This window comes from Pseudorca crassidens, chromosome 2 (assembly GCF_039906515.1).
Source record: "Pseudorca crassidens isolate mPseCra1 chromosome 2, mPseCra1.hap1, whole genome shotgun sequence".
In the NCBI taxonomy this organism is placed as follows: Eukaryota; Metazoa; Chordata; class Mammalia; order Artiodactyla; family Delphinidae; genus Pseudorca; species Pseudorca crassidens.
The window spans coordinates 15,673,703-15,701,360 of NC_090297.1; the positions used below are offsets into that span (position 1 = coordinate 15,673,703).

At 50.3% G+C, this 27,658-nt stretch overlaps 1 protein-coding gene and 2 long non-coding RNA genes across 3 annotated transcripts in view; 2 read left to right on the forward strand and 1 right to left on the reverse strand.

The window, feature by feature from the left end:
- Positions 1 to 14,978, forward strand: part of LOC137216617 (uncharacterized) — a 28,335-nt gene extending 13,357 nt beyond the window's left edge. Inside the window, exon 4 of the long non-coding RNA XR_010939832.1 lies at positions 14,575 to 14,978. This is a non-coding gene — a long non-coding RNA (uncharacterized lncRNA). The remainder of the gene's footprint in view (positions 1 to 14,574) is intronic.
- LOC137216610 (uncharacterized) lies at positions 2,225 to 22,300 on the reverse strand. The gene is made up of 3 exons (XR_010939831.1): positions 22,187 to 22,300; positions 3,579 to 3,693; positions 2,225 to 2,633 (listed from the first exon to the last, which is right to left on the reverse strand). It is a non-coding gene; the product is annotated as an uncharacterized lncRNA (long non-coding RNA).
- On the forward strand, positions 20,934 to 23,835 carry FAM43B (family with sequence similarity 43 member B). Its single transcript, XM_067722690.1, has 2 exons — positions 20,934 to 23,406; positions 23,526 to 23,835. Exon 1 carries the CDS (start codon positions 21,764 to 21,766, stop codon positions 22,748 to 22,750), a length of 987 nt encoding a protein of 328 aa, XP_067578791.1. The 5' UTR covers positions 20,934 to 21,763; the 3' UTR covers positions 22,751 to 23,406; positions 23,526 to 23,835.
- Positions 23,836 to 27,658: the final 3,823 nt, after the last annotated feature.

Below are 27,658 nucleotides of genomic sequence, written 5' to 3' on the forward strand. Positions count from 1 at the left end.
GGTTTTCTACTGTCCAGTGTCTGCCCCCTGGTGGGTGAGGCTGGTCTAGAGGCTAGTGCAGGCTTCCTGGAGGGCAGGGCCTGTGCCTGCCCACTGGTGGGTGGAGCTGGGTCTTGGCCCTCTGGGGGGCAGAGTGTCTGGCGGGCAGACTGTCTAGGGGGCGGTGTCTAGAGGTGACTGTTGGCTCAGGAGGTCTTTAGGCAGCCTGTCTGCTGATGGGAGGGACTGTGTCCCTGCCCAGTTAGTTGTTTGGCCTGAGGAGCCTCAGCATTGGTGCCCACAGGCTGTTGGGTGGGGTCAGGTCTTGGCACTAAAGAACTAGAGGGAGGATCCTAAGATGTGGGCAGCAGTGACCAAAGCTCTCAAATATGGCTGCTGCCAGTGTCTATGTCCCCAGAGTGAGCCACAGCTGCCCCCCCCATCCCACAGGGACTCAAATCAATGTAATTAGTACTCACCTTTCTCTGTCTCATTCCTCTGTTAGTTCCATTCTTTGACAGTCATTCCCCAGGTCATAAAATGGCCACTGGGATCCCCAGAACCACATCCTCATAGCTTTGCAACCCCAGTGGAAGAGGACTTTTCGTTCCCACTAGTTTCAAGAAAAGTCCAGGAATCTGAGTCTCATGGACTGCCTTGGGTCACGTATCCATCCCTGAGCTAATCACTGAAGCCAGGGGAGGAAAAACACTGACTAGCCTAGAAGTGACATACCCGCTATTAGACGTGTATGAGGAGAGACGTGTCCAGAGATCAGGTGCTGTTCAGTTCAATCCAACAAATACCAGTTGAGTGCCTTCCGTGCAACAAGCACTGTTCTAGGCACTGTTACCCGAGGAGTGAGGAATGAATTCTCAGCGTCCATTCTACCAGCCATAAGACAAGTCAGAGTGACAGGAGCTCTGAGAAGGTTACAAATGATATATGACCGAGTTATAACCAATACGATCATGTTTTCTAATTCACAGCTTCTGTTATAACCAAGCCAGTGGTTGGCAGTTGTGAAATGGGCTACAGATTACTTTCTTAGCCTAGAAATCCACTGGCTTTGACCCAGTTGTCTGTGTTCTTCAGGATATTCTCATTAATATTTAAATGTATTTGGCTAATTTGATCAACTCATACGTTGATCAAATAGAAACTAATATGTTTCTAACTTGCAATTACAAAATATAAGCAGAGTTTTTATTAGCCAAGAATTCATTCAGTTACAAGTCATTGAAACTTAACTCAGGCCAAGACTAGGCAGTGAGGAGTCTAGGGTACAAATTTAAGGACACTCATTCTCTGGAGCATACAAGCAAGCTTGCCTTGCTGTAGTCCTAGCCAGACCCAACGCAAACTAGCTTAAGCCAAAATGGAAGAATTATAGACCCAATATTCTAAGTAGGAAAAGCATAGTGGTGAAGCTGGCCTCTAGGACACATGGACCCAGGGCTCAAATTCATCAGTATTTATTCATTCTCTTCTTTTCTCCCCTTCCCCTCTCCCTCCTCCCCTCCTTTGCTTTCCTCTGCCGGTTTGCTTCAGTCTCTCCTAGCACCATTAGTCTTTCTCCTTTCAATTAGATCATAGTTGCAAGAAGTCAGGTTAAGCTCTTCATCGTGCAAAAAGAACTAGGGCAGGGTGGGGAGGCAGGTGGACGACAAGGGAAAAATCTCAGGGAAGACCTCACATTGGCTGTCTTGGGTCATATGTCTTTGCCTGGACCAATCACTGTGGCCAAGAGATAGGATAATATGGTTGCCCAATCTGGGACGTGTGCTCACCCTTGTGGTCTAGAGGCTGGAGATTGGGACTGGAAGAGAGGAGGGTCTGATGAGCAGCCAAAGACAGCTCTCAGTGTTTAAAAACTGAAACATTCTTGGGACTTCCCTGGTGGCACAGTGGTTAAGAATCCACCTGCCAATGCAGGGGACACTGGTTCAAGCCCTGGTCCAGGAAGATCCCACATGCTGCGGAGCAACTAAGCCCATGCACCACAACTACTGAGCCTGCGCTCTACAGCCTGTGAGCCACAGCTACTGAGCCCGCGTACCACAACTACTGAAGCCCACGCGCCTAGAGCCTGTGATCCACCACAAGAGAAGCCACTGCAATGAGAAGCCCGCACACCGCAATGAAGAGTAGCCCTCACTCGCTGCAACTAGAGAAGGCCCGCGCACAGCAACGAAGACCCAAAGCAGCCAATAAATTAATTAATTAACAAAAAAAAACCCCAAAACTGAAACACTCTAGCCTTTATTATTTTTCTATTGAAACAATTATTATTAAACAACACAGTTTGATAACGTGAGGTTCCTAAAAAATGCACCAGTTGAGTTACAGAAAAATAGATTCCACCAGGGTCAGGGAGAGGTAGTGGGGAAAAAGGCTGAAAAGACACATTAGAGCAAGATCATGGCGGTCCTTTCAATATTTCAATAAATTTGTATCAAAAAACTTAGGTTCCAGGAACTGTGGAGTCCGGACTCTCTTCTGTAAGCAGCACGGAGCTTTTGAGCAGAGGCATGTCAGAGTAAAAGAAACTGCTGAAAAGTCCCCAAACCGTGTGACCATCACCTGTCAGGACTGGAAGAGAGATAACAAACCCATGTGCTAGAGAGGACTGCAGATGAATTTCAGGCTCAAATCTGAGAGAGACAAGGAAAAACAGACCACTAAGGCAACCAGTCAGCTGAAAAAGCCAAGTATCTTCAGCATTTGCCCCCCCAGAAATCCCTTAATCTGTGAGCAACTTGGAACTCACTGCTCCTGTGGCCCTGAGTTTCCAACTCGCAGGTTGAAAGCCTCGCAGTAAACTGATCTTTCTGCTTTGTTGTATTCAGTGTACAGAGTTTGGTGTGTCCGGAACGGACAAACCGAAGGGTCACCAGCCCTAACAGTGTGTAGTAGGACAGCCTTGCTGATGAGGGAGCCGAGGCTCCGAGGGGGCCACACAGCTAGAAAGTGATGGAGCCTTGATGTGACGTGAACCCAGGTCGTGTGGCTCCAGAACCCACCCTCTTAAACACTAGCTAAGGTGCCGCCCAGTGCAGAGACACCCCTCGAAATGCTCCTAACTTGAACCACACCCCGTGTCTAATGGGAAAGGCTGCACTTCTTCAGAGAAGAAACGTGAAGAGTCCAAGCCCAAGGAGATCCTCTGAGGTCTCAGGCTCAGTTACTAATGAATATTGGGAATGAAGAAAAGGGAAATCTCATGTTTCTTTGATTCTAAGGCACACCATCCATTTAATTGGGATGAGGGAAAGGAACATTTCATCGAATATATACTTGATCGTAAAACACATGCTGATTTCAGAAACATAATGGGGGAAAATGTGCGTCTTCAGTTGAGGCAATGGAGTATGTAGTGAAAAATACCTTTGAGAAACCTGTTAGAGATCTTTTCTTACATCTTCCTCAAATGTATATAGTTTGGCCAGTCTTTTCTGTAAAAGAACTTAAAACAAGGCTGGGTTCTTTGTCTTCCACTCCCACCTACATCTCCGCCAGAGTTAATCGCTCCCTTCCTTTCTGTGCCTTATGTACGCCTTTTTCTTTCAAGCTTCAGAGTAATTTGTGTGTTTACTTACCTCCTCTGTAAGGTTCTGGATTGGAGAATGAGGATCACATCCTGAATCACGTCCTGTTTGCCTCAGAGGCCCCAGCACAGGGCCTGGCACGTAGTGGGCTCTTAGTGACTATTCACTGAGGGAACACATGAATGAATCAATGAGCGAATACACGCGAGAATGAGGGAAGAGTGATGCCTACACCTTTCAGATCCTCAGCCCACAGGGTTGTGCGTGTGTGTGTGTGCGTGTGTGTGTGTGTGTTACCGTGTATCTCCCTGGTAGAACCCAAGCAAGCCTCCAGAGGTTTGAACATCAAAGACAGGAGAGGCAGAAGACAGATCTCCTTTCGAGCATGGGGGGTGGGGTGGAAGGCACTGGTTATGCGACCTCGTAGAAAACAGCTGCTTTTACACTAGAGGAGGTGTCCAGCCTCTGACCCTGCTATTGCCCCAAACCTCAACGTCTCATCAATTCTGGAAGGAAACCTTGTGCTGCTAAGCTCACCTTCCCCCTCCTCAACTCAGGCAGGAAGAAGGCAAGACACATTTGCTCCCCAAAATATGCAGAATGGTGGTTGCCATGAGCACTGGGATCCGCATGTTACTTGACATCGTTTTTTTAGAAGTCTGGTTGCCATGGTAACAAAATACCATTTGCGAGACTGAAGATGAATCTCTGGCTCAAATCTGAGAGAGACGAGGTTCTTTCTAGACATCTCCTGGAGTGGCGGGGCGGGACCAAGCCTTCCACATCGGGACTCTGATAAGCATCAAAGCATTCAATCAAATTGCACTGAAGCAGCCTGAAAAAAAATGGCTGAGGGAAGGAAAATGCAGCCTCCCATCAGGCTGCCCGGATTGGGGGGCTGCCCAACGCATTCCTCAAAGCTCCCCCAGGCACTGTTGACGCCGCCTGGCACATAGGGGGTACGTGCTTTCAAACAGAGTCGCTGTTGCTGGTGGTACATATCTCAAGAACAGTCAAACACAGCCATGGCCAAAACAACAGATGTTCATTCAAAATATAGTTATTGAGCATTTACTACTAGCCATGGATAGTCCTAGGTACTGGGGATACAGACCAAAATCCTCCTTGAGGAGTCCAAACCCTCGAGGAGCTAGATGATAAACAAAGAAGTAACATATGGTTTATCAGAAGGCGGGGTAGGTGGAATAATACTGCCCTCCAAAGATGCCCACATCCTAATCTCTGTGAATTTGTGAATGTGTCACCTTACGTGGCAAAAGGGATTTTGCGTATGTGATCAAGCTACGGATCCTGAGGTGAGGGTGTTATCCTGGAGTATCCAGGTGGGCCCAAGGTGATCACAAGGGTGTTTGTGGGAGGGAGGCAGGAGGTCAGAGCGAGAAGATTCTATGCTGCTGGCTTTAAAGGTGGAGGAGGGGGCCACGAGCCTAGGAATGTGGGCAGCTCTAGAAGGTAGAAAAGGCAAAGAAATAGATTCTGCCCTAGAGCTTCCAAGAGGAACACAGCTCTGTGGACCTGTCTTGGGCTTCTCACCTCCAGAAGTGTAAGAGGGTAAATTTGTGTTGTTTTAAGCTTGCAGTCATTTGTTACAGGGACAACAGGAAACGAACGCAGATGGTGACAAGGGTCAGTGGGGAAAAATACAGCAGAGGATGAGGGCAGAGAGTGCTGGCAAAGGGTCAGGGTCAGGGAGTCACAGTTTTAAATGGAATGGTCAGCACGCTGGTCTGAGAAGGTGGCATTTGAGCAAAGATGTGAAGGCAGAGATAAGGGGATCTGTGGGTGTCTGAAAACTCCCAGGTGGAGGTGTGCCTGGCCTGTTAGAGGACCAGCAAGGAGGCCAGTGGGGAGTGATCACATCAAGGAAAAGGAGAGCAGGGGACAAGTTCAGCTAGGCTGCTCATCTGAAGCCTGGTAGCCCATGGGGAGTGCTATAGACCAAATATTTGTCTCCCGCCAAAATTCATGCGTTCAAACGTATTCTTCAATGTGATGATATTAGGAGGTGGAGCCTTTGGAAAGTGGCTAGGTCATGAGAGTGGAGCCCTCATGGATGGGATCAGTGCCCCTATGAAGGAGACCCCAGAGAGCTCCCTCACCCCTTCCACCACGTGAGGACACAACGAGATGACGTCTATGAACCAGGAAGTGGGCCCTCACCAGGCGTCGAATCTACCCGTGCCTCGACCTTGGACCTCCCAGCCTCCAGAACTGTGAGAAAAGAATTTCTGTTATTCATAAGCCACCCAATCTATGGTATTTTGTTACAGCAGCCCAAACAGACTATGACAGGGAGCCACTGAAGGGTTTTGAGTAGGGGAGGGACCTCATTGGATTTACCTTCTAGAAGGGTCCCTGCGTTGAGCATAGACTGAGTAGGGCCCAGGGCAGAGGCAGGACAGCCGTGACGAGGCTGCTGCATCTCTCTCCAGGCAGGAGGTGAAAGTGGGTGGACCCGGCTGGGAGGAGTGGAGGTGGCAGGAAGGGGTCACATCCTGGATGTACTGGGAGTGGACCTGACATGAACTGGTTCAGACTGGTTGAGGGTATGAGGGAAAGAAAAGAGTCAAGATCGATGCTAAAATTCTTGGCCTGAGTAACTAACTGAGAGGCTGGCATGGCCATCCCTGGTTTTGGTCATTTTAATTTTGAGAAGTTTATTTGACCTCCAAGTGGAGGGAAGGAAAGAGTCTGGATTCAGGAGTGGTCCAGGCTATAGATAGAATTTGGAGGTGGTTAGCTTGTAAGATGGTATTTCAAGCTAAGAGCCTGGATGAGATCACCAAGGGAGCATGGGGCACTCCAACATCTCAAGGTCAGGGAGATATGGAGAACTCAGCAGAGGAGGCTGAGACGAGTGGCCATGGAGAGCAGAGGACACCAAGTGAGGACACAAAGGCAGTATGTTCAGGAGGAAGGGGTGAGCTGTATCAAACGCTGCTGAGAGCCCAGGAAGGTCAGCACGGAGAATCCACCACTGGATCTAGCAGCTTGGCAGTTGTTGGTGACCTTGAGAAGCTCAGTGGCAGCCAAGGCTGGATGTGAGCAGATCCAAGAAAGTGAGAGGCAAGAAATTGGACCCAAGAAGCAAGAGAGCACTTTTTCTAGTTTTGCTGTAAAGAAAAGCAGAGAAATAGGCATTGGCTGGAGAGAGGATGTCAGATCGAGACAGGGTTTTATTTCGGTTTGGTTTTGTGTGATGGGAGAAATGATAGCATGCTTGTGTGCTGACGGGAAAATGATCCAAAAGAGTGGGGGTGGGTACTGATACCACAGAAGGAAGTGCAGGGGCTCTCTGGAGTGACGACCTTGAGGACATGAGCAGGGACAGCCTCCAAGCTCCAGTGGAGGGGCTGGCTTTGGGCTGTTGGTCTAAAGTGGTGAGAGGGAGGCAGGATATGAGTACAGGTGCAGGTGGGCGGGTGGATGCACTGCTGAGTCTGTTTTCTTCTTATTGCCCCAATTTTCTCGGGGAAGCAAGAGCTTCAGCTGAGAGTAGGGACAAGGGAGGAAGTGTGGGGATTTGAAGAGTGAGGAGGAGGTATGAGATTATCATGCAGGAGAGGGAGCGTGAATGGACTAGGGAAATGTAGTAGAATTGCCTGGTGGTCTAAGAGTCTACCCAAGCCCAGTGGTCATGAATGTGGAGCGAGCTGTGGTTTCTGTCTTTCTCCAGCCAGGCTGAGCTGCATGGGTACAGACATGGAATAAGTAGACAGTTGGATGAAACGAGATTTGGGATTTTGCTCAGGTTAGTAAAATAACCCTGGGGAAGGGAAAAGCATTTGAGGGGTTTGTGGGAGGCAAATTAATGGTCCCCCCCCCCAAATGCCCACATCCTCATCCTTGGAATCTCGGAATATAGCAGACTACATGGCAGAAGGGAATTAGAAATAAGGCTGCAGATAGAACTAAGGTTGCCGATCAGTTGACCATGAAATGCAGAGGTTATCCTGTGTGGTCCAGATAGGCCCAAAGTAATCGCAGGGGTCCTTATAAGCAGAAGAGGAAGGAAGGAAAGAGAGAACCAGAGAAATGGCAGCATGAGAAGGACTCAGCCCAACGTTGCTGGCTTTGAAAATTGAGGCAAGGGCAGTGAACCAAAGGATACGCATGGCCTATAGGAGCTGGAAAAGGCAAGGAAGCAGATTCTTCCCTAGAGCCTCTAGAAGGAGCGTGGCCCTAGTGACACCCTGATGTTAGCCCAGTGAGACCTACTTCAGACTTCTAACCTCTAGAACTATAAGAGAATAAATTTCTGTTGTTGTAAGCCATTAAGTTTGTGACAGCTTGTTACAGCAGCAACAGGAAACTAATACAGGGATAGGCAAGGAAGTTGTGGGATTTAAGCTGAGGGAGGAGGGAAATGAGCTATGAGAAGGATGGAAAGGTAGCAAGATTGGAGGCCCAGGTGGGGTCAAAGCAGTGCTGGAGATGAGACACTAGAAGGTAAGTTCTTATACTGTGGGATGCTTTAAACTGACATTATGTAGGGGTTGCAGTTTTTGATAATGGAAAGGTCAAGGGTATGACAGTGGGGATGAGTACTAAGATGGGAAGACAGGATCCTCAGAGGAGGGACCGGGAGGTGGGAATGTTAGAGGATCACTTTGTGGATATTGAAGTCACTAAGGATTAAACAGGAGCGGCAGAGCAGAGAACACTGAGCCAGGAGCTCAGACGTTAGGAATGAAGGCCCCCCGGGCTGGTAGATAACCGTAGCAAAGAGGAGTACTGGAGGGCATGGTCTAGTGACCTGGGAGATTTTAGGGAGGAAAAGGGGATTTTGATTTGGGAGCAACAAGGACGTCTGTCCCACTGCTGGTCCAGTGGTTAGAGGTGTGGGACAGAAGCCACCCTTCCTGGAGGGGGCTGCAGGAAAGCATCGCATGGGAGCACCATCATTTAACCCCGACTGATGTGTCCTTCTTAACCCACCTCCAAAATGCCTCCCAGTGATCCAGTTTCCCAGCACTCACCCTGATGTAGTCCCCTCCCCCACTGGATCAGGGCTGGCCCTGTGTGACCAATAGACTATGGCAGAGAAACACTCTGCAGCTTCCATTTTGGCCTCCTGGCTCATTCACTCCGGGGCAAATCAGCCACCAGGCTTTGAGGGCACACAAGCAGAGCTATGAAGAGAAACTGAGGCCTCAACCAATGGCCAACAGCATCTCGCCAGGCACACGGGTGAGCCGTGTCTGAGAGGACCCTCCAGCCCCGGTCGACCCTTTGGATGACCACAGCCCCAGCCAACATCTGACTGAAACCTCATGAGAGACCTCAACAACTGCCCTGCTGAGCTGCTCCCAAATTCCTGAGCCACAGAAACCGGGAGAGGTAATGAAATGATTCTTACTGTTGTAAGCCACTATGTTTTTGGGGTGATTTATTACCCATAGATAATGAAGACACTAATTCTTTATTACTTAATAGTCCCTCCCCCAACAACTCCTCTGTTTCTGAAGAAATGACTTCCTCAAGTAAGTGGCCTCTGATCCCCTTGACTAAGTTAGGAGCCCCTTTCAGAGCGCTCCATCCTTCTCGCCACATAACTACATCATTATTTGCATAATAGTTCATACTGTATATTCCTGTGACACACAGCCCTCTCCCAAGCAGGACTGTAAGCTCCAGAGGAGAGGGCCCACGTATTCCTTGCTCTCCTCTGTACCCTGTGCCTACATATCAAGTGGTCAGAAATCGTTTGTTGAATGGCTGATTGAGTGAATGAAGATATAACATAGATAAACAAGGACCTACTGTATAGCACAGGAAACTATATTCAGTATCTTGTAACAACCTCTAATGGAAAAGAATCTGAAATATATATATATATATATCTCTGAATCACCTGAAACTAACACAACATTGTAAATCAACTATACTTCAATTTTTAAAAATTTTAAAATTAAAAAAGAGTGACTATATGTGGTTAGAAGAGGGGGTCGAGTAGAGGGATTCACAGTGAGATCAGCATTAGTACAAAATGAAGCTGACCTCTAAATCCCCTCCTCTGACCCTGTCTTTGCTCCCATCTCGCTCAGGGCCTCTGGGGCTGCAGGAGTCTCCTCTTGCCTGCACTCCTGAGATCCAGCTGTATTCAAATACCAGCCTTTATTTAGGCTGTTCTGTTTGTTATGCAAACATGATTTTGCTTTGCACTGGACTCTAATTGGATGGATGCACGAGCTTATCTCATGAATACAGGTGCGCTGAAGGTAACATTTTCATCCATCACCTTTGCTCACCTCCTACATTCATACCACTCAGTACTGGGGCATCTGATTACAGACTAATGCTATTGTGAAGGCTCCTTTATGCTTAAAATCCTTCAGAACGAATAGTAATTTTGGTCACCTTCCTCTTTTTCTTTATTTCTTAGTAACAAATACACATGCATGATCCTTCCAAAGGGTAAGAACACGCCAAACAGATTTTAGTTACTGCTCTGTCAGTTACTAGCTGTGTGGCCTTAGGGAAGTTATTTTACCTCTCTGAGCCTCTGTTCCCTCATCTGTAAAATGGGAATTATAATAGTTCCTATCTTGCAAAAGTAATCATGAGGATTGGCTCTGATAAAGGAAAAGGTTTTGCGTAATTCTGGACACATAAGTAAATATTGGTTTGTTACTGTTAGAAATGAATACAGCTTTGAGCAAAGTCAAACAGTGACAGCTTCCAATAAATCTGCAGCAGAAGTTGGATGTTCATGAGCATTCTAGAGCAAACGCTTCTTTAAAAAGAAATATGCACACACAGATGTTTACCAATTTAGCACCAAAAGGCATGCATACACACACATACACACACACACACACACACACACACACATACATCCTTATAACTGAAATATATCCACATGGTAAATCATAGTTCATTTATATTCATCACTTATATAATCATTTACAATCACCTGGATATTAAGATAATTGTACTTTAAGAGCATTGAAAACCTTGCCCAAATCTCTCTAAATGAAATAGTTCCTGGCCTCCAAGAGAAGCACTTTACCAATTGCTATCTACCTTTTTCAGGGAGGAAAGTTAAGCAGCGCAAGGTCACAAAATGAGTCATTTTCAGAAGTGAGACTTTTTTTTTTTTTAAATAAAAGTGTATGTGCTGTCCTTTAAGAATAATGTACTGGGCTTCCCTGGTGGCACAGTGGTTGAGAGTCTGCCTGCCGATGCAGGGGACACGGGTTCGTGCCCTGGTCCGGGAGGATCCCACATGCCGCGGAGCGGCTGGGCCCGTGAGCCATGGCTGCTGGGCCTGCGTGTACAGAGCCTGGGCTCTGCAGCGGGAGAGGCCACGGCAGTGAGAGGTCCGTGTACCGCAAAAAAAAAAAAAAAAAGAATAATGTACTGACCTGCCATCAACTAGGAATTTGCTCTAAGCTGTTTTTCTCATAGTGGAGAGAATGAAAACTGAGTCAAACTCACTCAGCTATTCAGCAACTATCTTTTGAGTACCTACTATGTTCCTGATGCCATCCAGGGCAGTGTGAAGTTAGCAGTGGGAAAGACAGATGCATTCCCTGCCCTCAGAGTACCTGCAGCCTTAGGAGTAAAGGAAGGCAGTCATTAAATAGATGATGACACAAATAATGAATTGAGGGACTTCTGGTGGCACAGTGGTTAAGAATCCTCCTGCCAATGCAGGGGACACGGATTTGAGCCCTGGTCTGGGAAGATCCCACGTGCCGCGGAGCAACTAAGCCCGCGCGCCACAACTACTGAGCCTGCACTCTAGAGCCTGTGAGCCACAACGACTGAAGCCTGCGCGCCCCAGAGCCCACGCGCCACAACTACTGAAGCCCGTGCACTCTAGGGCCCACGTGCCACAACTACTGAGCCCGCGTGCTGCAGTCACTGAAGCCCGCACACCTAGAGCCCGTGCTCCACAACAAGAGAAGCCACCGCAATGAGAAGCCCACGCACCACAATGAAGAGTAGCCCCCGCTCGCCGCAACTAGAGAAAGCCCGTGTGCAGCAACAAAGACTCAACGCAGCCAAAAAAAAAGACAAAAAAAAAACAAATAATGAATTGATAACAATTCTGATAAATGCTTTGAAGGGTACTTTGAGGGACACAACCAAGGAAGTCAGGACAGTTCAGGGAACTACTTCCCTAAGAGCAGTGACTTTTAAGCAATGGCTTGAAAGATGGATAGGCTGGAAGAGGAGATGAGAAAGAAGGCTGAGGACCAGAGGGAACAGCATGTGTAAAGGACCTGGGGCAAGATGGTACTCAGAGGTTAGAGGCGCTGGGAGGAGGCTGGTAAAGCATGGCTGAGACACAGAGATGTAGGCAAGAGGGTCTTAGAGGGAAGCTGGGCAGCAGGGAGAGGGGGATGCGATCAGAGCTTTGGGGGCCTGTGTGACAGACTGGGGATTACGTTCGTTATCTTTTGCTAAAAAACAAATCCAAAGCTTAGTGATTTAAGACAAGAATAACTGTTTATTATCTCACAGTTTCTGTGGGTCAGGAATTTGGGAGCTGCATGGTTCTGGCTCAGGGTCTCTCATGAGGTCGCAGCCTAGATGTCAGCTGGGGCTACAGTCATCTGAAGGCTTGACTGGGGTGGAGGGTCCACTTCCAAGATGGCTTCCTCACACGGGTGGTGAACTGGCAGGAGGCCTTAGTTCCTTGCCATGAGGACTTCTCCGCAGGGCTGCTTGAGCGTCCTCATGACATGGCAGCTGGTACCTTCCAGCAACAGTGATCCAGGAGAGAACAAGGCAGTAGCCACAATGTCCTTCAAGTTCTAGCCTCAGAAATCACTGGGTGCTGGGGACTTCCCTGGTGGTCCAGTGGCTAAGACTCCACACTCCCAATACCGGGGTCCCACCGGGTTCCATCCCTGGTTGGGGAGCTAGAGCCTGCATGCTGCAGCTAAAAGATCCCGCACGCCACAACTAAGACCCGGCACAGCCAAATAAATAAATAAATCCTTTTTTTTTTTTTTTTTTTTTTTTTTTTGGTACGCGGGCCTCTCACTGTTGTGGCCTCTCCCGCTGCAGAGCACAGGCTCCGGACACGCAGGCCCAGCGGCCATGGCTCACGGGCCCAGCTGCTCCGCGGCATGTGGGATCCTCCCGGACTGGGGCACGAACCTGCGTCCCCTGCATTGGCAGGCAGACTCTCAACCACTGCGCCACCAGGGAAGCCCAATAAATATTTTTTAAAAAAATAAAAAAGAAGAAAAAGAAATCACCCAATGTCATATCCACAGTATCTTTTTCATTACTCAGGTCAGCCCTATTCAGGGTGGAGGGGGCCACACACAGGCACGAATACCAGGAGGTGAGCCTCACCGGGAGCCGTCGTGGAGGCTGGCTCCAACAGGAACGTCTTACACATCTCCACCTATCTCTAGGTGCCCCACGGTGTCCAGTTTTGAACTCAGCACCCACGTAGTACAATGACTCCTATGATGGCAGAATGTCCAAACCAGAAGGGACTGTGGTGATTAGTCCAACTTCCGCATTTGTCAGAACAAAGCTGCTGAATAAATGCATAAATAAATATGAATTAATTAATCGATTGGTATGCACTGAGGTGCGTTCACATTGCCAGGGACAAATGATAATGAGACCAAGGGAATGCGACACACGAATCTTGAGCACAGTAATGAACCATCAGAAAAACTGAGGAGAGATTTTCCTTAGACATGGAGCATTGAGATGAAGTCCCCATTCCTTCCCCAAGCCTCACTAAAATGACAATAAAGGAACAAAAGTGGCATAAACTGACAAAAGAAAAAGGAGGCGATGACAGCCGCTGAGAGGCATTAACAACATGTTGGAGGATGTTGACAAGGGATAGCAAGCTCAGTGGAGCGCAAAGGATGGAAACCCAGAAAGAATCAAGTCGTGTCATGCTGAGGAGCCCCAGAAACCCAGGAACCCCACGCACCAGACATCTCTGGTGACAGCAGGTCAGATGTAACAACCGAGGATCAGTGAGAGCCCTAGGTACCTTCCCCTCTCCGGAGCAGCGTGGAGATCCCACCCCACCCCTGCACCAGAAGACTGGGGCTTTCCTCTCTGGGGAGACGGACCCAACGCGCCTCTGGACTGAGGACCCCAGGCGTGGCCAAGGGCAGGGAGGCACCATCCCGAACACGGATGAAGTGGCGGCCCGCCTACTGATCAGTGAGACCTCCAGGAGGCCCTGTCTCTACTCCACCCCCAGAATGCTGGCAGCTGGGTTTATACATCCCCTCCCCCATGGCCAGGAGGCTCTAGGAGTTCTCCCTGGGGACCCTGGCCAGCCCAAAAGAAAAGACCTACAGACCTCAACATTGGAGGGCTGTTAAAAAAAAAAAAAAAAAAACAGAGCTGGATGGTGGTTAAAGTGGTAAAAACAGATTTGGGGGGGAGGGGTGAAGAAAAGTGGGTAAAAACAGATTTTATTCAGGAACGACTGCAATAGAGAAACCTCAGGATGGAACTGGGGTCAATTCCAAATACAACAAGAACAAGGCGGTATTTAGAGCCAAGAAGCAGGGAGGAGGGTCAGTGGAGGGCAAATTACTAAGAGGAAAAGTCAGAGCTAAGAAGGGATTCTGCCTAAACCCACTTGACAGGATCTTTGCTGAGGGCAGACCCAGGTGATCAGCTATCAACAGAGGGGATGATGGGAGGGTGAGGAATGTGATCAGATATCCAGGGTGGGGGATTCTGTCTAAACTGACTTAACAAGATTCTTGCTAAAACTGGGTGATGCCGGAGGGAGCCTAGTCGAGAAAAGGATTCAGAGGAGCCTGAGCCAAGTTTGGTCAAGGAGAGAGTCTTTGCCAGGGTTTCTTTGTAACCTGGCTGTGTGTGTCATCAGATAAGGAGGCCCATATATGACAAGTCCTGTTCATCCCCCTGCACCTCCCATACACAGAGTTTCCAATCAGTGTTTGTGCCTTTCAGATAGGGCTAGACGATAGTGATTACCAGACATTAGAGGAAAGCTGTAAGCATGACAGTCAGAGATGTACATCTTTTAATTTTTTTTTTGTTTGTTTTTAAACAGGGAGAAAGAACTCAGGGAGAAGAGCAATGCATGAAACTGAAAAAAAAACTTTCAAAAACAACTGTCATGGACTTTTCTGGTGGCGCAGTGGTTGAGAGTCCGCCTGCCAATGCAGGGGACACGGGTTCAAGCCCTGGTCCTGGAAGGTCCCACATGCCATGGAGCAAATGGGCCCGTGCGCCACAGCTGCTGAGCCTGCGCTCTGGAGCCTGTGAGCCACAACTACTGAGCTCGCATGCCAAGAGCCCGTGCTCTGCAACAAGAGAGGCCACCACAGTGAGAAGCCCACACACTGCAGCGAAGGGTAGCCCCCGCCCACCACAACTAAAGCCCACGCGCAGCAACAAGACCAAATGCAAAAAAAAAAAAACCACCAAAGAAATAAAAACAACAACAAAAAACAACTATCATTAGAAAACCCTAAAGATTCCACAAAAACCTTAGAATAAGTAAATTCAGCAAAATGACCAGATACAAAATCAACGCACAAAACTACAAAACTCAGTTGCATTTTATTGACTAGGCATGAACAATTTCTGAAAAGGAAATTAAGAAAAAAATTCCATTTACAATAGCATCAAAAAGAATAAAATACTTAGGAATAAACTTCACCAAGGAGGGGAAAGACTTGAACACTGAAAACTACAAAATGTTCCTGACAAAAATTAAAGACAACACAAATAAGTGGCAAGACATTCGTGTTCATGGATTGGAAGACTTCATATTGTTAAGATGCCAATGCTACCCAAAGCAATTTACAGATTTAATGCAAACCCTACCAAAATCCCAATGGTATTTTTTTTTCAGAAAAAGAAAACTCAATCCTAAAATTCATATGGAATCTCAGAGGACCCTGAAAAAGAATAAAGTTGGAGGTCTCACACTTCCTGATTTCAAAACTTATTACAAAGCTATAGTAATCAAAACAGTGTGGTACTGTCATAAAGACAGACATATAGACCAATGGACTAGAATAGAGATGGAAGCAAATGCTTGCATATATGGTCAAATGATTTTCAACAAGGGTGCCAAAACCAATCAATGGGGAAAGAACAGTCGTTTCAACAAATGGTGTTAGGAAAACTAGATATCAACGTGCAAAAGAATGATGTTGGGCCCTTGCCTTACATCATATACCAAAACTAACTCAAAAATGGATCAAAGACTTAAAAATAAGACCTAAAACTATAAACTCTTAGAAGAAGACATGAGGGAAAGCTGCATGACATTGGATTTGGCAGTGATTTCTTGGATATGACACCAACACGGGCAACAAAAGTAAAAAGAGACAAAGTGGACTACATCAGAATTTAAAATTTCTGTGCATCAAAGAGCGTGATCAACAGAATTAAAAAGCAACCTAAGGAACAGGACAAAATATCTGCAAATCATATATCTGATAAGGGGTTAATATCCAGAATCTATAAAGACCTCCTACGATACAACAACAAAAAAATAAATTTGGATAGCCATCTCTCTAAAGAAAATATACAAATAGCCAACAAGCACATGAAGAAATACTCAACATCACTAATTAGGGAAATGCAAATCAAAACCACAATGAGAGGGACTTCCCTGGTGGCACAGTGGTTAAGAATCTGCCTGCCAATGCAGGGAACACGGGTTCTAGCCCTGGTCTGGGAAGATCCCACATGCTGCAGAGCAACTAAGCCCACGTGCCACAACTACTGAGCCTGTGCTCTAGAGCCTGCAAGCCACAACTACTGAGCCCACGTGCCACAACTACGGAAGCCCACATGCCTAGAGCCCATGCTCCGCAACATAAGAAGCCATTGCAATGAGAAGCCCCCCCCCACCGCCACGAAGAGTAGCCCCCACTTGCCACAGCTGGAGAAAGCCCACGCACAGCAACGAAGACCCAACGCAGACCCACCCCAAGATAAATAAATAAATAAATTTATTTTTTTAAAAATAGAATTACCATATGATCCAGCAATTCCACTTCTGGTTATACACCCAAAAGAATTGAAAGCAGGGTCTCCAAGAAATACTTATACACCCATGTCCATGGCAACATTATTCACAATAGCCAAAAGGTGGAAGCAACCCAAGTGTCCATCAGTGGCTGAATGGCTAACAAAATATGCTATATACATACAGTGGATTATTGTTCAGCCTTAAAAATGATGGAAATACTGACACATGCTACAACATGGATGAACACTGAAGACATTACGCTAACTGAAATAAACCAGTCACAAAAAGACAAATACTGTGAGATTCCACTTATATAATGTACCTAGAGTACTCAGATTCATAGAGACAGAGGGTTGAATGATGGTTGCCAGGGGCTGGGGGTGGGGGGGGTGGGGACCGGGGGAGAAATGGAGAGTTGTTTTGTTAGTACAAAGTTTTGATTTTGCAAGATGAAAAGTTCTAAAGATCGGTTGCCCAACAACGTGAATATACTTAACAATACTGAACTGTACGCTTAAGAATGGTTAAGATCGTTAAGTGTTATGTGTATTTCACCACAATTAAAATTTTAAAAAAATTTGAAGCAACTATAATTAATATTTTGAGAGGAACAGGAGATAATATGTCCATGAACAAGAATAGGATGCTATAAAAAAGAACAAGAAATTGCTCTTAGAAGTGAAAAATTATGAGAAGAGACATACCAAAAAAAATCCAAATAGAAAAGTTGGAAGATAAAGTTGAGGTAATGTCCCAGAAAACAGAACAAACATTTTTTAAAATGGAAAATTGGAAAGAACATTTTGAAAAATTAGAGAATCAATCCAAGAGGCCCAACATCCAACTAAACTAGAAAAAAACAAAAACAGAAATGAAATGGAGGGAATCAGCAAAAAGAAGTGTCCCCAAAATTGATTTTCAGATTAGGAGACTGACTTCCAGATTGAAAGGTTCACCAAGAGGTGCCCGTAGTGAATGCACATCGTTTGGAACTTTAGACCTCCGAGAGATCCTGAAAACGTTCAGAGAAAACTCAAGTCACACGCACAGGATCGGGTATCAGAATGTCGCTTGACTTTTCAACAGCAACCATGGGTCAACTCCTCAAAATGCTGAGGGAAATTTATTTCCAATCTAGAACTCTACACCCAGGAGAACCAGCAATCAAAGCTACTGGAATACATGCTCTACCAAAGCAAGGAAATAAACCCTGTTTGGGAGCGGGGGTGGGGGGGAAGGCAGAAAGCAAGGGAACCAGAAAACAGGATCCAACACAGGAAAGAATCAAAGGAAATTTCCAGGGTGGTAGTAAAACAAGGTCCCAGGACAATGGCTCTACAGGTCTGTAGGGTAAGCAGTCCAGGTTGGAGCCCAGGGAGGACGCCTCAGGAGGGGTGTCTCTAAGGACCACCTGGTGTGTTCAACCAGGTAGAGGGACATTTTACAGTACCGCTGGACAGTTGGGGGATGAATTAGTGATGGGTACATAAGGAAGTTTTTTTTGTTTTGTTTTGTTTTTGTTTTTTAATAAGGTGATTAAATACCTCTAGAAAAGAAAAATGTTGTCCAGTAAGGAAAAATGAAATCATAACACACTTCAAGGCTCAGCTATGAACAATAGTTACATAGACATAATACTTGAACACTGAATACTGATGCCACAGTAACAAAATGATATAACTAAACTGAGAGGAAGGAAGAGAAAATAATGTGTGGGATGCGGGTAGATGAAAGGGCATTAAATCTTCACCTTCCATAGAAGAGAGGCAATAGATAAAGTTTCAAAAAGTGGGAAATCTGAATTAGGTGTGTTATTTAAAAATAAGGAGGGGGCTTCCCTGGTGGCGCAGTGGGTTCGTGCCTCTGTCTCGAAAGATCCCACATGCCACGGAGCGGCTGGGCTCGTGAGCCATGGCTGCTGAGCCTGCGCGTCCGGAGCCTGTGCTCTGCAACGGGAGAGGCCACAACAGTGAGAGGCCCGCGTACAGAAAAATAAATAAATAAATAAGGAGGCATATGACAGAAGTTCCATCTAAAATGCATGAAAGAGGGGTTGTCTTTGGAAGTGAGACTTGAGACTGGGGAAAGGATGGAGTAGGGGACTGATTTTTTAATTACACGTCTACTATAAGGCAGTTATATGACTTTTTCAACTAATACCAGTATAAATATGCTAGAGCTAAAAATTAAATTGAAAAAAGAAAAAAAAAGTCCAACTACATGCCAGTCTGTGAAGCAGTGATGATACTGCTCTGGTACAAAGCCGGGAGCTCCTACCATGGATGGGAGAGAAGGGAAGGAAGACTTAAGGGAGGGGACAGCCTTGAGCTCTGCCTGGATGAATGGGACCAGGCCAGCCTCTCCAGTCTTCTGAATAGAAAGGACAGTGGGAGCTCTAGGGCAGCTGAACCCTTCCAAGGAACAAGTTTAGAGGAAGAGGAGCCGAAGGCAGGACACCAGGCCCGAGGGTGTCAGGAGGAGCCCCTGAAGGGAGGAGTGGCCCAGAGCCGGTGCCAGAGGGAGGAAGTCCCTGCAACGGAGGCCAAGGTGAGTTGTCCACAAGGTAACAAAATGGCTAACAATGTCAAATGCTGCTTTGTGGTCCAGAGGACTTAACATAAACACACCCTTGCAGGACTTCCCTGGTGGTCCGGTGGTTAAGACTCTGCACTTCCACTGCAGGGGTACAGGTACCCCTTAGTCAGGGAACTAAGATCCCATATGCCGCGTGGCCAAAAATAAAAATTAAAAACAAACAAACAAACAAAACATACCCTTGCACACTGTGATCTCAACGCAGTCCCGGGTAACCCTCCCCACACCCACCCCCCGCCAGGATATTCCCAAAGCAGTGGGAACAGAACAGAAGCAGGACTAGGTGAGCGAGCCTACACTAGGCTCCCAAGTGCAGCGCCCCACCCCTTCCTGTTCTCTGAGAGGCAGGAGGCTTAGTTACGGGGTCGAATGCAGGCAATGCTTGGGACACGCTTATACTAAAGAAATGGTCATTTAGCTGAAATTCAAGCTTAACTGGGCTTCCCGTGTCATGATACATTAACTCTAGCAACCCCAGGAGGCTACGCCTTCCCAAAAGCTTGGAGATATCTCAGGCTTGCAAGCGGAAACTTTGCTACTGGCTGCTCCCACCAGCCTCCTGATGCTTGTGGGGAAGAGGACCCCGAGGCAGTGAGGTCCAGTGGGTGGATCCTTGTGCCTCTCAGGGCCTGTCCTCTTATGGAGAAATAAGGCCATGGCTATGGCGTGGGGACAGTAGGAGACCTCCATGTCCTTCTGGAGTGATTTTTTTTTTACCACAAGCATGTATTACTTTTATAATCAGCAACAAGCCATAAAGACATTTCCACCTTAAAAATAAAATAAAATGAGGCTGCAGTGGACCAGGTAATCTCTGAGGCCCCACTGAAGCTAAGATTCTGCAGTTCCAAGTCATTTCCTAGTCTTTATTTGCATGTCATTTTAGGAGCGTTCAGTGAGGCAGCCTTGTGAGGGGGAGGGTTGCTTTTATCCCCCCACCAGGGATTCTGAGCCCAACCGGCTGGCCTGGGGCGAATGTGGCCAGGCTGTCCCCACTCTGGGAGGTCACCTGGCTTGGCCTGGCCTAGCCCAAGCCTCTGGGCTCATTCCTGACCTGGAAGCCTCCTCGAATGACCTGTTCTGAAGCCACCGAAAGGGCTTGGGTGTTGGCTCTGTAGGAGACTCCTGGGCCCCAATCAGAGCAGTCCTGAGATTCTAGGGAGCTTGTGATTTAACAGATCCTGAAAGGGGCAGATGTGTCCCCATACCCAGGGACAAGTATCTCTTTGCCAGTACACTAGGACCGCTCCCTAGTAAGAGGCCCCACTGGAAGGTCTCAGGGGAGGGTGGAAAACGCCCCATCCATATGCAGCATACGGTGGACTCACAGAAGAGTGAGGGTCCTGTCGTGGGTCACCCGAGCCTGAGTGGCGCCCCAGTTCCACCTCCTGTCAGCTTTGTGACCTTGGGCAAGTTGCTTAACTGAGAGCCTGGGTAGTCCTGCGATAATGACATAATGAATGCAAACCCCCCGGAGGTGGCGGCCGGGAGGAGGAGAGGTGATCACAAACAGTAGTGGGATCTATTTAATCCCGGGAGAGTCAGAGGCTGCCCTTTGGCCAAAGGAGCTTTTGATCTGCAATTCCCACAGACCCAGGACCACTCTGGAAGGTTCCCCACCCTCCGAGAGTACCCTCCCGGCTTTAGTCCAGGCGAGAGCCACTACCGGCTGCTGGAGCTGTGACTGGTCTCCCAGCTCAGGCGCAGGAGCCTGGCCCACGACCTTGGAAGAATCTGGGAGAACGCTTCACCAAGCGACAGTACTTTTCCATTGCACTGCTCGGCCGCCTCATCTGGCTTTCTGCTGCGCAGACAAGAGGCCAAGTGAGCCAGGCCGGCCCATCAGGAACCCACCCGAACTCACCCTCAGAGATGCGGGTAGGGATGTGAGGGGCAATGGGAATCCTAGAAAGAGGAGGGGGATACCGAACGCTCCAGGAGGAGCTTAGAGACCACCAGTGAGACCTGAGAAACTTGCGTTGGCAAAGCCCTCCGGTGGATTTCAGGAGATTCCTACCTCCACCCCTTCCCCTCCGACGATAATGATTAAACCCGATCCACCGCGCCTGTGCTGGGTCTCGGGCGAAGAGCATTGCTAGCCTGCGCGGGGGAGGAGAGAGAGGAGGGCGAGAGGAGGGGACAAGAGAGCTAGCGGTCCCGCCCGGTGATGTAGGCAGCCCGGGGAGGTGGAGCCGCGACGCGTGAAGGAGTCCCCACCGCAGTCGCGCTCTCTCGGTCTACCCCTCCGAGCAGCCAGCCGCCAGCCCCGGCTCCGGCGACCTCCCTGCCGCCGCAATTTGGGCGGCGGGGGCCGTGGGATTCCCCCTATTCGTGCCTGAGGGGCGTCTCCTCCCCGCCCAGCCCCTGCCCCTCCTTGCTTCCCGGACGGCTGGAGCGACTCCCGGGGGACGCTGTTCCCGGACGCTCGGCCGCCGCCCGGGCATCTCGGCTGCCAGCCCGGCTGGGCACCGGGCATCTGCGAAGCTAGCTAGCCCTGCCTGGCACTGGACATCTCTGGGCACCGACTGTCTCCGGCGCCGCCCAGCTTCTCGAAAGCCCGGGGCCGCGGGCTTCTGCGCGCCCTCCCTTCCCCCCGGCCGCCGGGCAGGACGCCCGTGAGCTCGCGGCGTCCCCAGCCCCTCTGGCCGCCGCCGCGATGCTGCCCTGGAAACGTAACAAATTCGTGCTAGTGGAGGGCGAGGCCAAGTGCAAGGCGAAGAGCCTGAGCCCGGGGCTCGCCTACACGTCGCTGCTCTCCAGCTTCCTGCGCTCCTGCCCGGACCTGCTGCCCGACTGGCCGCTGGAGCGCCTGGGTCGCGTGTTCCGCAGCCGGCGCCAGAAAGTGGAGCTCAACAAGGAGGACCCGACCTACACCGTGTGGTACCTGGGCAACGCCGTCACCCTGCACGCCAAGGGCGACGGCTGCACCGACGACGCCGTGGGCAAGATCTGGGCGCGCTGCGGGCCGGGCGGGGGCACCAAGATGAAGCTGACGCTAGGGCCGCACGGCATCCGCATGCAGCCGTGCGAGCGCAGCGGCTCAGCGGGCTCGGGGGGCCGCAGACCGGCGCACGCCTACCTGCTGCCGCGCATCACCTACTGCACGGCGGACGGGCGCCACCCGCGCGTCTTCGCCTGGGTCTACCGCCACCAGGCGCGCCACAAGGCCGTGGTGCTGCGCTGCCACGCCGTGCTGCTGGCGCGGGCGCACAAGGCGCGCGCCCTGGCCCGCCTGCTCCGCCAGACCGCGCTGGCGGCTTTCAGCGACTTCAAGCGCCTGCAGCGCCAGAGCGACGAGCGCCACGTGCGCCAGCAGCACCTCCTCGCTGGGGGCGCCGCCGCCTCGGTGCCCCGCGCCCCGCTGCGCCGGCTGCTCAACGCCAAGTGCGCCTACCGGCCGCCGGCCGCCGAGCGCGGCCGCGGGGCGCCGCGCCTCAGCAGCATCCAGGAGGAGGACGAGGACCAGGACGAGGAGGCGGAGGAGCTCGAGGAAGGAGCACCCCAGAGCGAGCGGCCGGAGGTGCTCAGCCTGGCCCGGGAGCTGAGGACGTGCAGCCTGCGGGGCGCCCCGGCGCCTCCGCCGCCCTCGCAGCCTCGCCGCTGGAAGGCCGGCCACCGGGAGCGGGCGGGCCAGGCGCGCTGAGAGCCGAAGGGATAGGACTTGCGGCCCCAGACCCGGCCGGCCTGACTTACAGCCTCTAACCCCGGCCCTGCCCGCTACGGCTCCCCCTGGCACCCCGGCCCTTGCCTCCCTCGTGGTCTCTGTTGTCGGGGCGAGCCTCATCCTGGCTCACGGTGACCCCTGACACGCCCTTGTGTTGGGGAACCAGATGGGGGAGCAGCAGAATTCAGTGCTCACCTCTCCCCCCACCTGAGTGTCCCGGAGCCCTCCACTGTGGATTTGCCCCCTACGCTTCCCACCAAGTCTCTTTACCCATAGGCCACGCCCTCCCTCCCCAAACATCCTCTCAAGAGAAGGGGGGGAGACGTTTCCAGAAATCCAGGAGGGTGGCCTTGGATCTTGGCCAGGTGGAGGCAGTGGTCCTGCCCTTGACCAAGCTAGCCTTCCTCCCTGGGATGAGACCAACCCTGGGGAGGCATTCTTGTAGGGGGAAGAGTAAGTAGCCCTGGAGAACTGAGGCCAGGCCCAAAGTGGCAACTGAGTCTGCTGCCATACACACAAGGAAGAGTTCTCTATACCTGGCCTCTCTACCCCTTGGAGGACTTCTGGGACTTCACTGCTCTGACTCTGGAGAAGACTGGGATGTTCCCACCAACCCCAACCACAGGCTAGGCCAGGTAACAGCTCTCTGCACCAGACGGCTGTCCAAGCCTGTGCCCTGGCACCTGCCACCCCCCCACAGGACTCCTCACCCCCCCCATCTTTCTGCATACCGAAGTGTGTGGTTCCCCCCTAGGTGCCCCACAACCAGGACCAAGACGAGACCTCCAGAGGAGGGAAGGAGGACCTCTGGCAGTGCTTGAGCGCACTGACTACCCAGAAAATGGACACAGGAGGGATGCCCCCAAGTTGAGGCTTGTCAGAGCACGAGGGTCCTGACAGCAGCTGGATTCTCATAGCAGGATGAGGCAGGAGGATGCGGTAACCCAACAGAGAGAGCGGGCCCCTGCCCACGTGTCTCTCAGCAAGGCCACTAAAAGCCCAAAGATCTATGTGTCACCAAATGATCACTGTAAATAAAGTGTTCCTGCTTTTTCAGCCTGTCACCACTCCTGTGTTGTGTTTGATGCCAGGCCTGCTGGGGGTGAAAAGATTATCATCAGAACCTTAAAGGGCAGGAGAAGACCCCAGGAAGTATCCCCTTTAGCAGCTGGAGCCAACTCTCAGGATAGGGGGGGACGAAGGGGCTGCTGCCAGGAAGCTGTTCCCTTCATGTCGGGAAAGGAGACAGTAGCAGGTGCCTCGCCTGCACGTCACCTGTGCCAAGCCTGGAAGGGGTGTCAGCTGTCTTTCTCAGCATCCCGGAATGTCTCTCTGCCTGGGCACCAAACACAAGTGTCTCTGGGACATTTGGCAGGGAGGGGGCACTGGGCTGGGGCCTTCTCATCAGCCATGTATCTTTGAGAAGATTCATGTGTATGTATGTCAAAGCAGGTGGTATTTGCTGGGTCTCCTCAAGGATGTAAGGGAGAGGGGTGGGCAACCCAATTTGCTTTCAGAGGAGCTGGAGAGATCTGTCCAGACCATTATAACAGCAGGAGTCCTGAGCTTGGATATCTTCTTTATTTCTGTGCTGAGCTGGGCACTGATCCCAGAGTTGTCCGGAGCCCAGACGAGTGGCCTCTGCAATCGCCAGCAATCAGGATTGTTCTGTTTCCTGGAGCTGCTGGAACAGAGGGTACCACTGCCGCTTCACCCTGGAGGAACCCAGGCAGGATCGGGGGGGGGGGGGGGACTCTGAAGGGGAAATCTGGGCTTGACTTCACATGTTTTGGGGGTGACAGGGATGCCCTGCATGTTCATTGCTTCCCTTTTATGCATTGCCAGGGGATTTGTTGGTGTTTCTCCCCATATACAGAAGGAGAGAAGGAAGTGGGAAGATGTCAGCCCCGGGAGAGGAGGATGGGCTGCAAGGCAGCCTCTGGGGTTAGAGACAACCTCACCCAGAAACAAGGTCACAAGCACACCCTCTCTAATCAGATGCTTGCAGCAGAAATTTACTAAATGCCTGCCTTGGGACAGGCACTAAGCTAGGTCCTAGCGGTCCAGGAGTCCCTTCCCTGTGGCTCTTATATTCTCAAGTGAAATGCGTATAATTAAAGGAACACTTGCAATATAATCATTCACAAGCACGCTCCCAGCCTTAGCCTCTGCCCCTCCACTCTTCTCTGGCAGCCTCGCAAAGCATAGACACACACACACACACACACACACACACACACACACAGAACTGCCTCCTTCCTTTCCTTGCTCACAGTATGCTCGCCAGACCTGGAGTTAGAAGACCAGAGTGAAGGGACTGTCCCTGCCTCCTTACCAGCTGTATGATGTTGGGCAACTCGCTCAGCCTCTCTGAGCCTCACCTTTCTCACTGGTAAAATGGGAGGGGGCTAATATCTACCTGACAGGCTGATTATAAGAATTAAATAGAATCATGTCTGTAAAAAAGCTTTGGCAGATAATAAAATGCCCAGCACATGTGAAGAACAACCATTTTACCCATAGGATTCTTCTCTTTACATTAGGATTTTTAGTGTGCCTTCCCCCCACGTCCACTCCACTCTCCCTGGCAACGGTGATTATAAGTTGTTTTCTCTCTCTCTCTCTCTCTCTCTCTCTTCGCCATGCTGTGCAGCTTGCGGGATCTCAGCTCCCTGACCAGGGCCATGGCAGTGAAAGCCCGGAATCCTAACCACTAATCCTAACTCCCACATCTCTATTCTTGATGTGTGTGATGGAGGAAGGAGCTGGTCCACCTTCCCTCCCACAGTGGGTTGAGGATGAGGTAAACCACAGGGGAGCCAGCACAGTGCCAACTGCCACCAGGCTACAGACTGGGTGTTGAGGGCAGCCCCAGCCAGCAGGCCCCAAGCATCGTTGCTACCAAAGGAGGAAGATGCATCCTGGAAAATCAGACCCCCTCCACCTATGCACTGACTGCCTTTCTCCCCCGATCTTCGACACAAGCTCAAGAAGATCCCTGAGGCATTGGGAAGCCATCTGGCGTCCCTGTGCCTCTTTTCCAGCACCAGATTCCCCACCTGTAAAATAAAAATGGGCGAGTTCTCCCAGTCCTAGGTTTCCCAGGGGTGCCCCAGGAGCTGCTGTGGCGAGTGATGGGGAGACAGAATGGGGAGGCCACCCCCCACCTGCTTTAACTGGAGCATCTTCTCTGTTTTCCCTTTGGGGTTTATGGGATTCCAGTTGAATAATGGGACCCTACAGGTTTTTCTTTTTCGAATTTTAAACACTGGGTGAGATGCCCTTTAAACTTTCCTTCCAGCCCCCATGCTGTGTGTGTCTTAGGTCCACTGGGTCAGCTAGGCCTGAGAAGTAACGCTGGAGTGTGAATGTGTCAATGGAGGGCTTTCCGAGAGCAACAGACAGCCGGGGACAGCTCAGACAGTGTGTCTCAGCTGGGCCAGCCTCTTCCCGGGACCTCTGGGGCCTTATTTCCTGCTCTCCTGACCCCACTCCGGAGGCACTGGCTTGTGACTGCAGTGACTGCACCACGGCTCACAGCTTAGAGGATAAAGCTGGCCTGCCGATGCCGTCCTGATTCCTGGTGCACTTGTTCTGCACGTGGACATGCTCCCAGGCCCCAGGCATGGCCAGGTGCTCCCACCTCCAGGCCGTGTCCCTGCTCTTCTCACTACCGCAGATGTCCTTTCCTTCCGCTGCACGTGTCCAATCCTACCCTCTCTTCAAGGCCCAGCACAAATCCCACCTCCTCAGAGCTTTCCTTAATGCACACCCCTCCCCAACTCCTGCCAAATCTGGGGGTGATCTCTCCTCTCAAACACACAGGACGTGGCCTATCCTTTTCTCGTGGTCCTCCTCAGGTTACCCCCGGGATTCCTGTTTATATGGAAGTGTCTTGTCTCTCATACTGATCCTTCTTCATTTCCCCACCCCCTTCAGTACCCTGACCATGGCAGGGCAGACCCTGAGGCTCAATATTAACTTGTTGAATGAACACATGAATGAACGAGCCAGATGGAAGAGCCATCATGGGATAGGAAACCAAGGGGGTGGAGAAGTGTTCCTTCTGCCAGGCTTCTGCCTGGAGATGCTGAAGGAGAGCCATCCTCAGACGCCCTGCTCAGATGATGGCTATTCTCGGGGAGAAAAACAGCAGCTCAAGAGATGAGGCCAGTGGAAGAAACTGAAGCCTCCGTCCCCGGGGTCTGCTCTGAGCTCCAAATCCCCAGGACTGGGCCTTCACACTCTCTGGTCTAGCCCAGCCCCAGAAAAGGGCTGCCGCTCACAGTACAGAGCAGCTCCTGGCGGAGACCAACCACCTCCAGGTGCGCTGTCTGGGCAGCGGGAGGACCATCCAGGCAGATGCCATCTTTAATTTAACACACAGGCCATCAGACCTGGGCTTGAGCAGCAGATAGACCCGACTGCCCTTCCCAGGGCTGCCACCTGATGGGCTGCCACCTTCATAACTTGGAGCAGGTTTCTGAAGGCTTTTAGAGCCTTGATTTTCCATCTGTGAAAACAGGGGTGGGTGAGCCTAGATTTTACATGGTTGTTGGGAGAATGAAAGCTTTGCACTTGGATAATTTATTTAGCACAGCGCCCGACGCACATAATAGTTGTAGCTGCTGCTATTACGTTGATTATTATCATTTTACCTGGAGCTCCCCTTACTGACAGCTCTGGGATGAGGGGATCAGGTGCCTGGTCCCTGAGACACTAAATATGCTGCTTGTTCATGCCGTGGGGTGGCATCATCTCTAAATCACGGTAGAAGGTTCAGCTTCAGCTTGTCTTATTTTCATCTCCAGTTGTTCAACCGACATAAGCCTGATCGCCTTAACACTAGATTAGATCTAATATCTTAAGCTTTTGTGTCTCCTTTTC

Bases quoted from the DNA above. Each gene is read 5' to 3' on its own strand.
- FAM43B (XM_067722690.1), top strand. From the start codon at position 21,764: ATGCTGCCCTGGAAACGTAACAAATTCGTGCTAGTGGAGGGCGAGGCC.